Genomic DNA, 17,442 nt, shown 5'->3' on the forward strand with positions numbered 1-17,442 from the left:
AGGTCAACTTAGGGAGAGACAGGCATCTTGTGAGGAGAAAGAGAGCATCATGGGCATCAATCTTGTCAATCCTGTCCAGCATTCTCTTTAGGTCAGTGATTTTTGCAGCCAGGACCTCCTCGATTGCTCGTGGGCCAATGGGGGCACCCAGGAGAGTGCAGTCCGGTGGCTCGACAACGAGAATTTCTGGAAGAACATTTTGTATTTGCCCAGCGATGTCTGGGTTGCGGGAGATTATTTCACATTTGGATGCATTGAGAATGAGGTCTAAGGCTGCTCCCTGCTCCTGGATTTTCCTTATATCCTCCAAAATGGTTTCCAGAGTTCCAGCTAGAGTGCCATCATCCAGGTACCAGATGTTTAGCTCGCTTGTCAGACTATCAGTGACCTCTTTGATAGCTAGGCAGAAAAGGAGGGGGGCTAAGGGGTCACCTTGTCACCTTATATATAATATATATATATATATTTTTTTTTTCCACACACACATACACACACAGGTAAGTACACACACACATATATATATTTATTTATTTATTTAAAAGAAAATTAACCAATAGTTATTGGCACATTAAAAAATGTTGAGGGAGGGAGAGGAAAATATACACTTACATATGTAGGGTACAAATAGCTCCCTTGAATGTCATTTATTTTCTCTCCCGAGGCAAAGGGCACTCAACCTGAGGTGGTACCCTCCATACATACATATGTATACGTCTATAATTACCAAACATACACACATACATACTCGAGCTCGTTTCAAACAAAGATGGCGGTGAAATTACGGCACACACAATAACAAGCAAGCTAACTGCTGCAGCAAGCTAGTGGACATCCAAGGAAAGGTAAATGCACAACAGTTATAGAGTAGACATTGCTAAACGTGATGCAGCCGTGGTGTCCACATTCATAATGCGCACTCTCGTTCGGGGAAGATGACGCTTGACTATTGTTTCCAGACGTTGTAGTGTCCACAGATTAGCATCAGGAGCATCACTACTGGTAAAACCAGTATACATCTGAAACATTTCAATTAAAAATTAGGATTTTTGGGTATACTGTACATGGGCATTTAAATGCCACCTTTAGGTGACATTTGGTAATTAAATGGTTGTAAAAATCTAGTACTAAATGTAATGAAATGGTCAGTTATGATGTGGCCTCAATGGGTCTCCAGATACCCACACTGACCTACCAACAGATAGGACCACAAGTTGACTGTCTCTGAGGTGAGCTTAGCTTGGCCAACACTTCTACCTAACACTCAGGAACAAAAAGGCAAAATCATCCAAACTACTGTTTGAAAGAAAGAAATCCTATGTCAAGCAATCATTGGTGTGTGCAAACAATGCAAACCTTCATGTGCTTGACCACCACCAGGTGGCAACCCAGGTCACCCAGAGGTACAGTGCTGATAGCGTATCTCACTTATGAGTTACCAGGAACAGACCTCAAACACACATGGAAGAAGGGATCAGGGCAAGAGCAGGGTTCTACTTAGGGGTCCCAAGAAAGGGGCATTTCAATACATTAAGCATTTGATTTCTGGGACCACCTTCCACCCTCAGCACCTTCCTGGAGATTACTCCAAATGATACCTTGGCATAAGGAGGATGTCTTTTTCTAAAAGGGAAAATTATCAACTGAAAATGCATAATGGGTTTTCTTGTGGAAGATGATAACAGGAGAGCTGGGCATGGAGATGAGGAGCAACAGCCCAAGTGCCACACAGCTACAGTGTGGCTGAATAACATCCAAGAAGAAGCAAACAACCATCTGGACGAATCACAAAAACAAAACAAAAAACTAGGCCCAGATAGCAGCAGTGGACAAAGAGCGTCAAAACCGCAACCAATGCATTCCACTACAGACCACCAGAATGACAGCCAGAAAGCAGAAGAGAACCAGCCACAGGAAATACCCACAGATTAGCTGCCTGTAGACCCAGGGGAAACTAGAGACACCCACTACCCAGGAAGCCAGGATATATAAATTCATAAGCCCAGGAGCCGGTCGGCCGAGCGGACAGCACACTGTACTTGTGATCCTGTGGTCCTGGGTTCAATCCCAGGTGCCGGCGAGAAACAATGGGCAGAGTTTCTTTCACCCTATGCCCCTGTTACCTAGCAGTAAATAGGTACCTGGGTGTTAGTCAGCTGTCACGGGCTGCTTCCTGGGGGTGGAGGCCTGGTCGAAGACCGGGCCGCGGGGACACTAAAAAAAAGCCCCAAAATCATCTCAAGATAACCTCAAGAAGCCAGGGAATAAAGCCCAGGTCCAGACACAGAACCCTTAATCTCTGGGCATGCAAAAATCCTAAGTTCAAGCTAAACAGGCTAGGTCCAAGAACTAAGAGACTGGTGTCAGTGCAGATAACATGACAAAAATTAAATGCAAGCCATTTACCAGGGAAGGGACTCCTGAAACATGAGGCAGGTCAAAATAATAATGAGAAACAAGTAGTGTGGGTGATATAAAACAACAGTGAAGATACAGTACAATAATAAAGTACTGCCCCACACAGGTAAAAGGTTCCAAGGGAAAAGTGTATGACCCAACAGTGTGTCTGCTTAGGAATACCTGTATATGCTCAACCATGCAAGCATATCTAGGTGAGGTGAATGGCAGTCTAAATGCTTCAGGTGAGCTGAGCTACCATCTGGTGGTAGCTAGATTAGTTCACCCATTGCCAATTTTCGTTTTGTCTTACTTCATAAATTTATTTATTTCTGTAAAGTAATGCTTTGTCTAGTTTGACCTGTGACTTTCTTTAAGGCAGTTTTCTCGGTGCTTTCGTCTTGAGCATAAGAGCTTAACGAAGCACAGGCTGATGATAACAATATAGAGAAACACCAAGAGACACTACTGTAGATACATTTTGCCTGTAGAGACTTTATCACTTCTAAGAAGCAAAATATCTTCTTAAACAAAGTCTGTTCTCAACACGGTTTATCCTCTACACAGCCTACGTAGCATAGGATAAGAATTACAAAAAATATATACACAGCCTACATAACATTGGATAAGAATTACAAAAACTATACACATTAATGTAATTCCAAATTTTCAATCTTGAAGCAAATAAAAAACTGTATCCAAAGCATCAGACGGACGTAATGTGAAATACAGTACAATAGTTACTATATATGTAAAGAAACATTGCACAAGAAACATTTAACCCTATGTGGGTGCCGTGGATTGTTTAATGCCCAAACCAAACCATTCACCAAGCAAAAGACAAATTATATTCACTTCAGCAGCATGCATTACACTGACATACTATGTTCAATTTCATACACAACTTTGTGATAATGTTTTGTGCTGAGGTGACTAAACATCCCAGGGTACTGATCAAGTTTGGACACCCCAGGGTATTCATGAGGCTTGGACACCCCAAGGTGCTAATGAAGTTTGGACACCTCAAGGTGCTAATGAAGTTTGGACACCTCAAGGTGCTAATGAAGTTTGGACATGCAAGGATACTTATGTAGTGTTAAGAGTAACATTAAAATATAACTACATGCACTTCATAAATAATAAATATATCAAACCCCCTTTTTTCACTCAGAAAGCACTGAAATATAGAGAAAAATACTGTGCATACATTTACATGTATATATTCACATACCTTAGCTTTGGCAGAGCACATGTGAATGTGATCAACCTCTCCAACAGTCTGAATATCTTGCTGCCGTATGGCCCACACGAGCTCATCCACATGACGCATAGTTTCCGTCACTGCCAGCATGTTGCCATGTTGCGTACTTATCTTATCCTAAATGGTCAATTATAAAGTCTTATTAGTGATAATGCTCCACCTACCATCTCCGATTACATACCAGTCTCTTGAGGGATAAACATATGTATAGAGAGCCAACTACCATGGTTAATTACGGCAATCTGTCTAAATTACTACTTGGTTGAAGGCATTGAATCAATACAAGATCAGGGAACATATGTATTCAAACACCCAAATAATGGGCTAAAAGTATATTTTGTTTAATGACAATGAAGAAATACAAAGTTAATAATATAAGTAACAATAACAAACAGCAGGCTGTCAATATGTGCTGCACATGACTGAGGGAGTTGTCACCTATGCTGCACATGACTGAGGGAGGTGTCACCTGTGCTGCACATGACTGAGGGAGTTGTCACCTATGCTGCACATGACTGAGGGAGGTGTCACCTGTGCTGCACATGACTGAGGGAGTTGTCACCTATGCTGCACATGACTGAGGGAGGTGTCACCTGTGCTGCACATGACTGAGGGAGGTGTCATCAGTGTTTGCTTCTACACTTATGTTGACCTCAGAGCAAATACATATACAAGACCAATTCTTCCCTTCATAATTAATAGTAAATATTGTAATTATATGTAAACAAGTCAAATGTGACCTCACCCACCTCACTCCCTTACTTGCAAACAAATACTATATTATTATTATTATTACTGTATTGTATGATTATTTCCGAACACTAAATACTACAGTAAATGAATGTGTGACGAAGTGGCTCGAGTATTTTTGTACTACATAGCATATGTTTTTGCTTCGAGATAGAAGTGGAATAACCAGACTGTGTAGGGTCCTTTTGAATGGAAAACAACTCTTCAATGTACCCTTAAATTTTATATGCATGAATTTGCTCAACATTAGGTTTCCCAAAAATGTATTTCACATGCAAATCAAGATTTACTTAACTCATATTGTTTGCAAGTAGAGATAATTATTTAGTTAAGACAACAAGTTGTAAGGCCATTGCTATCTTCAGAGAATTTGTATCATTAATTTGCTAATTTTCACTTATGTTAGTAATACAAGTTTTATGCCGTAACATATACAATCAATCAGAGTACTGTACTCACATCTTCTGATGGTGCCGGTAAAACAAATAATCGCTCGAGATGAAGCAGTTTCTTCACTGCCTGACCTAACTTTGGTCCAACGGTGAAATTGAAGAGGCACAATCGCCGGAGCTTGCAGAGCCGGCTTATGGCATCATAAATGGGACCATCACTTAAAGACCCTCCATCTTCAAGCCAAAGTGCTTCCAAGTCTATATTGGCAGGGGGAGAAAATATAGAGCATTGAGTGTAAAGAAATGACACTTTCTGTGTGGACCCCAAAGCAGCTTCTCAAGAGCTTATTATGGCACAGGAATTACAGGGCCGCCATTTTATATCACCCTCTGTGTCCTTTGCCACCTACCAAGAGCTGCACCAGAACTCTGGTTCCCACAATGATGTGAAGGAAGCATGAGGAGATCAAAGGTAAACATCCTAACCAAAGTGAACTGGCCAAAAACAGAGAAAAACAAAAACCACAGCTCTTTAGAAAAGAATGAGATGGAAAGAAAACAAGGCAATTGATAGTTGGCTATGGGTAAACAAGCCTTTCCTTAACTCCCCCCGTTTGGGAGCCGGTCGGCCGAGCGGACAGCACGCTGGACTTGTGATCCTGTGGTCCTAGGTTCGATCCCAGGCGCCGGCGAGAAACAATGAGCAGAGTTTCTTTCACCCTATGCCCCTGGTACCTAGCAGTAAAATAGGTACCTGGGTGTTAGTCAGCTGTCACGGGCTGCTTCCTGGAGGTGGAGGCCTGGTCGAGGACCAGGCCGCGGGGACACTGAAAAGCCCCGAAATCATCTCAAGATAACCTCAAGATAGTCCCCTCAAGGTGGCAGCCCGGGTCATTCATGAACCATCCCTTTTGGCCCAATGCCCATAAGATGACAACGGGACAGCAGGAACACGACAGGATGAGAACTGACAAAGAAGAGAAGGAGGGAGAAGACAGGGCTTGGGGAAGAGGAGAACATCAGTAATGTCACCTGTCTAAGCACCACACAGAACCTATGATGGTCCACCAGAAACCCAAACCCCAGAGAAGAGCAGAAGACAAAACAGTCAGGAATGCCATAGAAGAGGCCCAGAGGAGTACCAAGAAAGGAACAACACAGATACAGGCAAAATAGCAAACAGCAACCCAACCAAGCAACCATGACAAGTTGACAACAGAAGCAGCCAAGAAACACCACTACATAACCAGAAGAACTGGACAAACTATGAAAGAACCATTCATAAGCCCTGCATTAGAAGAAGACCCTGTTAACAGAAATCTGAGCAGAACCACTGTCTGATAAGTTTGCCTGAGAAAACCCTGACCAGACTCATCCTAGAATACTGGAGATTGAAGCCCAACAATAGTCACTATGAACTAGATGAGGAAACATCAAAAGTAACCCAAATAGAAATGATAAACCTAGAACAAATACCACAAAGCTAGGATGAACAAGATGGCCAAAGATGTACATAATGGCATCTAAGGACAAAAAAGAAGCTAGAGATCTGGAAGCTAGAAGCTAGAGAGCTAGATAGACACTGATCATGATCAATCACCAAATAGAGCCAGGAAGAAGCCAAAAATGGAAAGATGAACCACAAAACTTAACACACACAAACAAAACCAACCATTAAGAATGAAACAATCCAATCCGGGATTGAGGCATATCCGCAGCCACCAAGACTGGGAAAGTTGACAGCCAAAACACACAACATGGATGTCCAACAAAGGAAAGTTACCTTGTGTCGGTTTTTGGGATCAATATGGTCACCAGGCAGGTCTCAATAAGAGTAAGAAAACCAAACCACGAGACACACCAAGAAAGCAAAGAATGAGAGAAGATGAGACACCTGAGTCCCACCTGAGAGTCAAGGACTTCCATGGAGAACAGAAACCCCATCACTGACAGAGGGCCAGAGAACACGCCTAGATGAATAGGCACACACACTCTCCCTGCCCCTTCCCCAGCAAACTGTGGCACCCAACCCCTTCCAATTGGCTAAGGCAGCTAATACTGATAACCATAACATACAGGCCAGACCCTAGAAGAATGGGGAGAGGGGAAGCTTGTAGGAATCAAGACTCTGCCCACAATAAAAGAACAGTTTAAAAATTCACAGGCAAAATGAAACAAATTATTGCTCTTAAAAATAAAATAAAGAAATGCAAATAATAATTAAGAAGAGGTAAAGAACCCTCAGTGTAACTCCCCTGAGTGCCACCAGGTGGTGGCCCGGATCACCCAGGGTGCCACTCACCCACTCATCTTACTAGTCAGCATGGTATTGACCAATTCATCTCTCACATACAGAGACCATTGTTTATCTTACCCAGCCAATTGGTATTTGTGTTCCTTGGGACATTAGGTCGTATGCATGGCTATGCTTATTTCCTTATTCGCATTTTACAATTGTGTTTATACCATGCTCAGTGTGTGTGTGTGTCCCTCGCTTGATTGATCATTTTGGCTTTAAAAGTCAATTTATATCATACATTTTTCAAATACATATTTAAATGATCTCATTGGAAATTAAAATAACTTTCTAGAAAGTCCATAACTCTGCAATAAAACAAAATTGTATAATTTTATCTAAAAAATAGTCTTTTGGGAATTGTGTTTCTCCTTAATTATGCTCTGATACAGTTTATGTACTGGAGTTTAACCCAGTAAATCACTCTTGTCACATTAGTTGTCCAATGCTATATAACTGGTAAGAATGAATTGCTCACTTGTTAGCCAAACAAACTGATAAATATAAAATCATACAATTTATGCATGAAGTGTTTAAGGTAAGCTGTAAAATATAAGCAAACAGAAAGACGACACGTTTCATCCTAATCAACCCGTAATTTCTTCCAAGTGAAACAAACTTATAAACAAACTGACTTGTCATGCTGCCAATATTACTCCAGGTTTGTGAAGTAAAGTTTGAGACGGGACCAACATGAAGAGAAGTGAGCTTAGTGCCCAGGTATGGCCAGGAAGGTCCAGAGAGGCCTCTCATCACCTGAAAGACAAAACAATTACAGTATTATTAAAAAATAATACAATGATATATTAAATTGGTTCCAAGTGAAAAAATATACAAGGAAGTAAACTCATTATGACAATGTTTATTTAGGGAAAAATACACACATACAAAATGAGCTACGAGCAGAATGTTGGAGTTCAAATGAGCTAATATACTGTATTATGCCTAAAGCCACTTAATACGCCAGCCCGTCCTCCAAAAATGGGGAGGTATATGTAACAGCACAAATAAGTGCAATTATGTACTATTCATAGCAGACAGGAATTGTACTTATTTTCACTTAGTATTAAATCGTACTGTCAAATATATTATGAATATTTGAGTTTACTTGAAAAGCTGAATAGAAAACCACAACCTCACCTAACCGTCTTAGTGTTTGAAGATAAGCATTTTACTGCTTCTTAATTACAATTAGTACTTAACCTATAGCTATATTGATATTACAGTTTTATAAAACTAATAAAACAAAACTAAAATATATCAATAAATTGTAAAGTAACTCAGGATATTTTCAAATTTTGTATAAAATCTCTATTGTTTAATAAAACTAAAAAAGAAATTCCTGATATTTAAAACTTGTGTATAGCAAATTGAACTTGAAAACTTCATCCTAAAATTCTGAGTGTCTTAACAGAAAACGAGGAGAATAAATGGGCAGGTAAATGTAACAGCCCCATAAGTGCAATTATGTACTATGTATGACAGTGAGGAAATGTACCTATTACACTTAGTATTAAACCGTACTGTCAGTTCGGAGGATGGGTTGAACACGCACAGTGTTTCATGTGAGTGAGCATGATGCCATTTTTACTCTCTTTTTAAATTTCTATTCTTATCTAACTGCAGAGAATCCTAGATGTTTGTCCAATGCTACACACATTAACAACATGCTCAACCTGTACATAATTATTTGTAATGCAGTACGTATTAACTCCTGGAAGCCAGTAATCTGTAACATTACGTTTCAACTATGATGTCTACCAAACAGTGCTTACCTAACAGCAAGGTCAAGCTCTTTGTGCCTCACCTACTAGCTCTGTCATACCTGTTTTATTATGACTCTCCTAAAGTTGTGCATGAAAGTGACTTTGACAATTTCTTCTCTCAGTGAATTATTCTTATTGTTCAGTTGTACAAATTTCAAGATTTTTCTTTAATTTTTGTTTGGCTTTTTTTTAGATTTTAGATTTTTTCATTTTTTTCATTTCGTTTTTATTAACTGCTTTTCTTATATTTCAATGGTGGGAATATCAGATCATATGAGTTTCCCAATTTTCTGATAAGAACACCAGATCATTTGGGAATGCATCGGACGAGGGAGTGGGGAATGGTGGGGAGGACGAGGGGACAGGGGAGGGGGTAATGGTGGGGAAGACGAGGGGACAGGGGAATGGAGAATGGTGAGGGGATGGGGGGGGGCAAGGGGACAGGGGAGTGGTGGGGGAGGACGAGGGCACAGGGGAGGGGGGAATGGTAGGGAGGTCGAGGGGATGGGGGAGTGGGAGATGATGGGGGGAAGATGATGGGACGGTGGAGTGGGGAATGGTTAGGAGGACGAGGGGACGCTGGAGTGGGGGATGGTGGGGAGGGAAAGGGACGTGGGAGGGGGGGAACAGATTAGGGAATGGTGGAGGAGAACGAGGGGATGGGGGAGTGGGGAATGGTTGGGAGGACAAGGGGACGGAGGAGAGGGAAATGATGGGGAGGACTGGGAGACAGAAAAAGGTTGCTTTGGCTCAGCAACACCACAGCAACGCGTGGCCGTGTAAGGCTAGTTCAGAATAAAAAAAAAGCAACTATCACTAATTGTGCATTTAATGTTATTATTCTCTCAGAATAGCATATGACCTTCATTTTCATCAAATTAGAATGTAGGTTTTCAGTATAGTTTACTGTAAAAAAAATTGTCAATAGGGCATTTGAAATATGCGGCAAATTTAGACCAAAAAAAATTATAACTCCAAATGTATAAAGTTAATGAAAAATTCCTTCTGAAGGGATTGTAGAACAGACAGTTGAGCACACAATATGCTAAAACAGTGAATCGGTCAAAAACGAAGTTTAGAAGCCACTCGAAGTTGAAACTCTAGTTTCAGAGATAATTGAAATTGAAGTTATAAATAATGAATAAAGGTAGTTTTAATTTGTAAATTTACTTGTATGTTTTAATAAACATTGTTTGGCATTCGTAATCGAATATGTGAAAGTTGTAGGTCAATATGTGTTGAAATGAAGTCGAGAAAAAACATCATCCAAACACACAAAATATAGGGATAATTATAATAATTATAATGATTTAGGGAATATATTTAGGGTACACTTTATATAAGTGAAAAAACCCTAATATGGTCCCTAATCATCAAAACAACCTAAAGAGACAAAGAAAATACAGTTTGAAATCAGAAAAAAAATCAGCCAAAAAGAAATTAAAAGTTTCAATTTTTGCAAGTTGTGACTGACTTATTTGCTGACCAATTTCATTCTATCTTCACATAATTAGGGAAACATATACATTCTCCAGATGTTAAACTTACAACAAAATCACATAATAAACAAAGGAGAACAAAAAAAAAAATCCCCCCAAAAAATATTTTTGGGACATTGATGAAAGTAACATATATTAACATTGGACAATGTATTGATATGATATATAACAAAATAGAGCATATTAACATAGTCATTCATTATTATTTGTGTTATTACGTATTACTCAGCAATGTTATAAAGGCACCAGCTGTATATCCACTTTGTGGACACTTCTTACTACTATTCTTCTTCTTTGAGCGTCGGACAGGTGCTTGTATCTCTCTATTACTGCATAATCCTTCAGTTCCAGTTATTAGGAGCTGTTCTCCTTATCAACAAAACATTCTTAATTTTAAAAAATCATCTAAAATCAATTTCTGAAAATATTTTGATGAAAGAACAGATGTTCAGGGCGGAACAGCTCCCTGTTCACGACACTGAAGCCAGTAAGTTGGAGATTTGTTTAACTTTTTAAGTTATTTTTACATAATTTGAATATTTTCACTACCAGGCCCCCAATATGCGCCGTAATATGCACGGTCTAAGAGTTAAACATATTTTGGTGAAGCAGGAGAGTAAATTTGGCATGAAAACTGTATTAGACTGAGTGAGTCTAAAACAAGCAAGCTTGCACTGTACTGTATTTTGAAACCTTTTTATCAGACAAGAAAAGTCAAAATGAAAAAATACATAAAATAAACAAGAATTCTTAAAATCCATAGTCATAAAGACATTTCAATCTTATATAGTACATACCAACACCCTTAGTTTTTGCAGTTTGATGAAATTGAAGTTATTAGTGAGTGAGAACCCCACAGAGGCACCAATTCGCAGCTCCTCTAACTCTGAGGATTCCATTAAATAAGCTGGATCAAACCTGCAAAACACAATTCATAATTAATAACATTAAAACTTTTATCAAAGCTGTTTATTGTTCAAACATAAAAACACAATTCTACATATAATTTACATTGTTATATCTTGGTAATAAAACCTTGGGAATATTTATGAGTTTAGTGAGAATGGTGGGGACAGTGGACAGTAGAAAATTATTGTAACAAGGGAGAAAACTGGGAGCTCTTTCAATGCTATGAGGAATTTCAACAAATCTGTGGAATAATTAAAATGTACATGTGAAAGGTATAGACCAAACTCAGAGGTCAAAATGTTTTATACAATAAGCCCTTGTTCTATATGAAGAACGTGTTCATGGAAATGTGCATACGAAGAAAATCCCCACAGAGAGAACTAAACTCAATAGGGAAAAATAAAGTTACATTCCAGAGACCTTCAGCAGTATACTTTTCAGCAGTCTTGTGTCAATAAAACACTAAAGTACAATACCTGAATATTATAATAAAAAATGTCCTCAATATTCAACCACAAATACAGATCATAATGACAGAGAATGAATGCTCATGACTTGCCATAATGCAAGAATGTATTTCAAATGGTGCACAAAACTCAAGATATATATGAAGAATCATGAGATTAGAGTATTATACAGATTAGAGCATGATATGTACAAGTGCAAAAATATTGACACTGCACAAATCTTAAGCAGTTTGAATTTTGGTGTAAAAAACTAGTATTGAATGTAATGAAATGCCATTTTCTGGGTCAGCCCCGGAGACTCCCCGGAGCTATCCTGGCTGATATGAATGTATTAGACCCTGGCATCAGTCAAGCGAATGGAGTTCTTAGGCCTACCGGAGACCACGAGCCAGAACCTGGCCCCACTCAGAGAGGCAAGAGGAGCAATGGCCTATAGAAACCCCCATGTGGTTGGAAATATTCTACGTCTGCCATCGACTGGGTCTGGTACCCAGAAAGGTAGGTGCCCCAAAACAAACTCTATCTGGTTAAAATATTGCTCATGAAAGCCAAACTGTTGGACAGAACTCCTCCAAACGAAAAACAAACAAACGAACATGAAGTCACAACCGTCATCGCTCCGCTGCCTGCAAACTTTCCCCCTCCCCTCCCCTCTCGGGGAGGGGGAGGAGCATTAGACCCCCCATGCCGGCTATCCACACCCCCCAGTTCTGAGGCTGGATGTCAGAACTTGCATAAACTGCCGACCAGGGGCAAGGAGGGTGGCTGGGAAGCCTCCGGGTCTCACCCAGAAAATGGCATTTCATTACATTCAGCTCTGGTTTACTGGGGAGGAACTCTATCGACTTCCCGGAGCTACTTAACCAAAGATAAAACAAGAGGGTCTTACCCGGGAGGCGGTTACCACTTGCTCCTCAACTCAAAGTTGAGACAACTGGCTGCAACCGCCGATCCATGTGGCACATGCCCGACTAGGGTCAGGAACACTGACTAGGTAGCGAGTAGCCAGGACCTTGTTTGACCTCCAAAAACCCCGTGCCAGAATGTCAGCCCAAGATATGTTACCAAAAACGGCAGCTAATGCAGCAAACTTACGAACATCATGGGAAAGAGGATAGACCCAGGCGAGGTCAAACAGGGCACAAGCCCCCCCTCCAAGTCAGCCCCTCCCCTGCCCCGGGAACCTCCACACCAAGACCCTGGGCCGAGCAATCCTCCAAACCATTTGCCTCAAAAGAAAAGGCAGAGTCCGCCGGAAAAGCTGGAACGAAGGGCCCCTACTGGTCAGACCCAGAAGCACTGGCTGGAGGAACAGACTCGAAAGCCTCTGTCGCCACACCGGAAGGGGCAACCCCCGAAACTGCCTGAGTCTCACCACAAATTAAACCCTGCCCCCAACTCCGAAACCCTCAGATGCTTCAGAGCCGGAAACAGGGGGAAGAGGAACAGGATGAACAGCAGCAGGGTAAGGACGAAGGGGCGCAAGTGAAGTCTGGCCTCGGGCCGAGCTTGGGAAGTAGAACTCCCAGAACCCCATCAACCAAGTATCAACCAGACGAAAACAAAGTCGAGGCAACTAACACCCCCGGGTCTGGGTCCCTATAACCAAAATGGGACCGGTTCGGGGCATTCATGTGAGCAACCAACCTAGTGCACTGCGGCAACCTAAAACGAGCATGCAACGCCGAAGCTGCCTGCACCCGATTATCATGATCAGGGGATTGGGTGAAATGGAGTACAAGCAACACCACTCGCAAGACTCTGGATCAAAGGTGTCACCGACCCAACAGGGAGCATGACTGAGGCAGAACAGGTGACTGTCACTCCAAGATAAGGCGACAGAGCAACCTTCAAACTTGCACGAAGAGAGATGGGACCCAGGGAATGCATCCATCGGACCAATGAGCCTCAGCAGGGGTTTCCAGGGCCGTTAGACGCTCTGCTAAAGGAAGCCCAGGCAAGGTACTGCTAACTGGTGCCCCAAACTACTAAGCGAACTACTAACTACTGAACCCCCGAGACATGTACACACACGGGGACCTAGCGGAAGACCACTAAGAATACAGAATGAAAAAGGGTCAACACCACCACTGGGCAGACCCTCCGTCAGGCAGAAACCAAAATAAAAGAAAAACCCGCACAAGAATACAACACACCAGGTGGAACATAGCCGGCCGCTGTATTATGGTGAAAACAAGCTGCACAGTACCTTGCGCCCCTACCAGTGACGAAGCTACCTCCTACCCAGAGGTAAACAGGGGTGCATGAAACACCCGAGCTGACTCCAAGGACAGGCAATCACAGTGCAGCAAAAGACCACAGCAGAGGTAGGTCCCAAGCGACTTGTGGAAGGGAACCCCAAGCCACAAGGGCAGTATTTACAGGGCACCTAGGGAAGATAACCCTAGGTGCATGCAGCCCGAGTACTGGTGAAATTACTCTTGGCTCGCACACCACTAAGGACAGGACCACACCACAAGGCACAGTCCTGGATAGTCTAGAGCCAGAGTTGCACGACCACCAGATTTCACCTCAGCCATAGAACTATGGGTGTGGATAGCCGGCGCAAGGATCTGGGGCATCCCCATCCCCATCCTGGGAAAGGGGAGCTGCGCAGACAGTGGCGTGGTGACGGTTGCGACATCATGCTCATTTGTTCATTTTTTATTTGGAGGAGTTCTGTCCAACAGTTCGGCTTTCAGTAGCAATATTTTAACCAGATAGGGTTTGTTTTTGGGCGCTTTCCTTTTTGGGTGCCTGACCCGGTCGATGGCAGACATAGAATGCTTCCAACCACATGAGGGGTTTCTATAGACCATTACTCCTCTTGCCTCTCTGAGGGGGCCAGGTTCCGGCTAGTGGTCCTCGGTAGGTCTAAGAACTCCATTCGTTTTGACTCATGCAAGGGTCTAATATATTCATATCAGCCTGGATATAATATATTCATATCATATCTTGTTTGGTAAAGAAAATTTATATTGAGAAATTTGTAGGGGCATTTATTATGCCACATAAAGAGAGTATTAGGAGTAATTTTTAATGTGAATAACGTGACCTGTACTAATCTAGCGACAAACATACCTAGCAGGAGCAGAGGCTGAGCGAAGTTCAGTGGCATTAACTGAAGTGAGGTGTTTACAGCTTGTGAGCAGCATCTGCAGAACTTGCCCTTCACATGCAGGGAGTATCACGCCCTGCAAGCAATGCATTGTGCCTAATGCATCAAAGATGTACTTCCAAACATCCTTCTCTGTCCTTATATCTGAAAGATGGGTAAATAATCATTTTAAGAGAAATACAAAAAACCCAACATTGAATGTAATGGGCAAGCCCTGGAGGCTCCCTCAAGCTATCCGAACTGATATGTCTTATATTAGTTTGGGGTCATCAGTCACGGGAGTTCTTATGTCTACTGGAAACCACGAGCCAGAACCTGGTCCCCTCAGAAAGGCGCAGAGAGCAATGGCCTATGACCACTTTACATTTAAAGTATATCATAATTGCCATCGACCAGGAATGGCCCCAGAAACATAGGCGAAACAACACAGACCTCACAGTGAGTGAGGGAAGCCAGCAACCCACCACTCCAATTCTTAAACTATGAAGCCTGCCAACCGGAGGGAGGGAGGGAGGATGTCAGGAAGCCTCCGGGGCTTGCTTTAAAAATGCTGTTTCATTACATTCAGTGCTGGTCGGCTCCCTGAAGCTACAGACAAGCTAGTCCTACAGATAAGCAAAAGACAGGGACTTACTTGGAAGGCAGCAGCACCGCAAGTCTCAAGTTTTTTTTTTTTTTTTTTTTTTTTTTTTTTTTTTTTTTTTGAGATATATACAAGAGTTGTTACATGGTTGTAGAGCCACTAGTACGCGTAGCGTTTCGGGCAGGTCCCTGGAATATGATCCCCGCCGCGAAGAATCGTTTTTTCATCCAAGTACACATTTTACTGTTGCGTTAAACAGAGGCTACAGTTAAGGAATTGCGCCCAGTAAATCCTCCCCGGCCAGGATACGAACCCATGACATAGCGCTCGCGGAACGCCAGGCGAGTGTCTTACCACTACACCACAGAGACTGCTTAAAGAAGTTGAAGTTGAAGAAGAGACTGATGGTCGAGACAGTCTCCCCAATGCAACACAAAGCCGGAGAGGGTCCAGGACGTTAACGAGATACCTGGCAGCCAGAATTCTGTTCGACCTCCAAAACCCCCCCTTGTGCCCGAATGTTGACCCAAGACAAATTACCAAAGACAGCAGCAAGAGCAGCATACTACCTCACATCACAGGCATGAGGTTAGACTGCAGGCTGGCTAGACTTAACACTTTCGCGCTCTCCGCAAAGGTCACTCAGCCAACCGAATGTGCGCGCTGCGTTTTTATCGCTTAAGCGTAAAAACAAAAATGTGTATACTCTTTTTACTCTTCTGACCTTAGTTCTCATGCTACGTATTTCATTTTGGTACCAACGTGTTCGCAATAAAATTCTCTAGAAGAACATCAGTAAAAAAAGTCACGAAACGTATAGGGATACCAGCACCAAATAAATAACTACGAAGATGACTCGCCGTGAGCGCCCATCAGCAACAAAATGTTTTTACTCTTGGGATTGTAATCACCTCCACACTTGTTCTACAGCGTTAATTTTGGTATCAATGGATTCGCAATGAAATTCCCAACACGGTGATATGAATATAAGCGTAGAATAATGATTGCGGCCCGCCCGCAAGAGTGTGGGAACTGGTGAAATTGTTACCCGGTATCGGTGACGGGACGACGCACGGCGCTTTGAAAGTTTATACTTATTTCACTCTCATGACATTAATTTTCTATGTACATCATTCATTTTTGCGTCAATGTGTTCGCAATAGAATGTTCTATGTGCCCATAGGTAAAAAATATCAACAAAGCGTAAATTAGAATAGCGCCAAATATAAAACAACGCTGGAACATATCAGTGAGCGTCAAACACGCACGAAATGTTTTTACTTTTGTTATGTTTGTCAAGTTTATACTTGATGCACACAGTTATTTTTGGTTGTATATTGATCGGAATAAAATTCCCTAAACAGACATATGTATATAATACATGATATGGGGGAAGCATTACCAGTATAAACGGCTAAAGTCACCCACCTGCAACCCGTTTGGGACAAAATACCATTTGATCGAAGTTATCCACACCTTTCATGAACTTATTGTACCATGCAGCCTAGTGGTGAGAAAGAGAGCCTCATAGCGCGCAGTTTAAAACAAACCCAAAGTAAATCGGATAAAAATTGAATTTTATACAAATATTTTAAAAGTTGACATAACTTTATGTCCACTATGCGTTTACGTTAGACGAAACCGGACGCGCCGGCGCGTTCAGATAGCGCGAAAGTGTTAATTATAGGGGTATATGTGAAACACACGAGCCCAGGAACAGGGAACCAGGGAAACTGCATCCACCCAAAGCACATCCACCGTCACTGAACAAGTGGCCCGCAAGTAGCGACAAAGCCGCCACCAGACACACCACATGATGAACCCTGGGCCTAACCAACCATGCCTCCACAACCAACGGACCCCTCCAGAAGCCAGCCGTCTCATTCTTTACCAGAAATGAAGGAGAAGGCTGCAAATGAACTAAACAATCACCATGACCAAACAAACAGAACCCCCATCACTGAAGAACAGCATGAAGCTCTCCAACCTGACCCCCAGAGACCAAAA

At 42.1% G+C, this 17,442-nt stretch overlaps 1 protein-coding gene across 3 annotated transcripts in view; it reads right to left on the reverse strand.

The window, feature by feature from the left end:
* Positions 1-518: 518 nt before the first annotated feature.
* The window catches only part of LOC123767087 (titin homolog), a 92,140-nt gene continuing 75,216 nt past the window's right edge, over positions 519-17,442 (reverse strand). For all 3 annotated transcript variants that reach the window (XM_045756581.2, XM_045756580.2, XM_069304760.1), the window contains exons 18-23: positions 14,816-14,996; positions 11,156-11,276; positions 7,729-7,849; positions 4,865-5,055; positions 3,626-3,772; positions 519-1,016 (exon numbers count right to left, since the gene is read on the reverse strand). In XM_045756581.2, the coding sequence (XP_045612537.2) occupies positions 858-1,016; positions 3,626-3,772; positions 4,865-5,055; positions 7,729-7,849; positions 11,156-11,276; positions 14,816-14,996 (920 nt within the window). In that variant the 3' untranslated portion in view covers positions 519-857. The remainder of the gene's footprint in view (positions 1,017-3,625; positions 3,773-4,864; positions 5,056-7,728; positions 7,850-11,155; positions 11,277-14,815; positions 14,997-17,442) is intronic.

This window comes from Procambarus clarkii, chromosome 53 (assembly GCF_040958095.1).
Source record: "Procambarus clarkii isolate CNS0578487 chromosome 53, FALCON_Pclarkii_2.0, whole genome shotgun sequence".
NCBI lineage: Eukaryota > Metazoa > Arthropoda > Malacostraca > Decapoda > Cambaridae > Procambarus > Procambarus clarkii.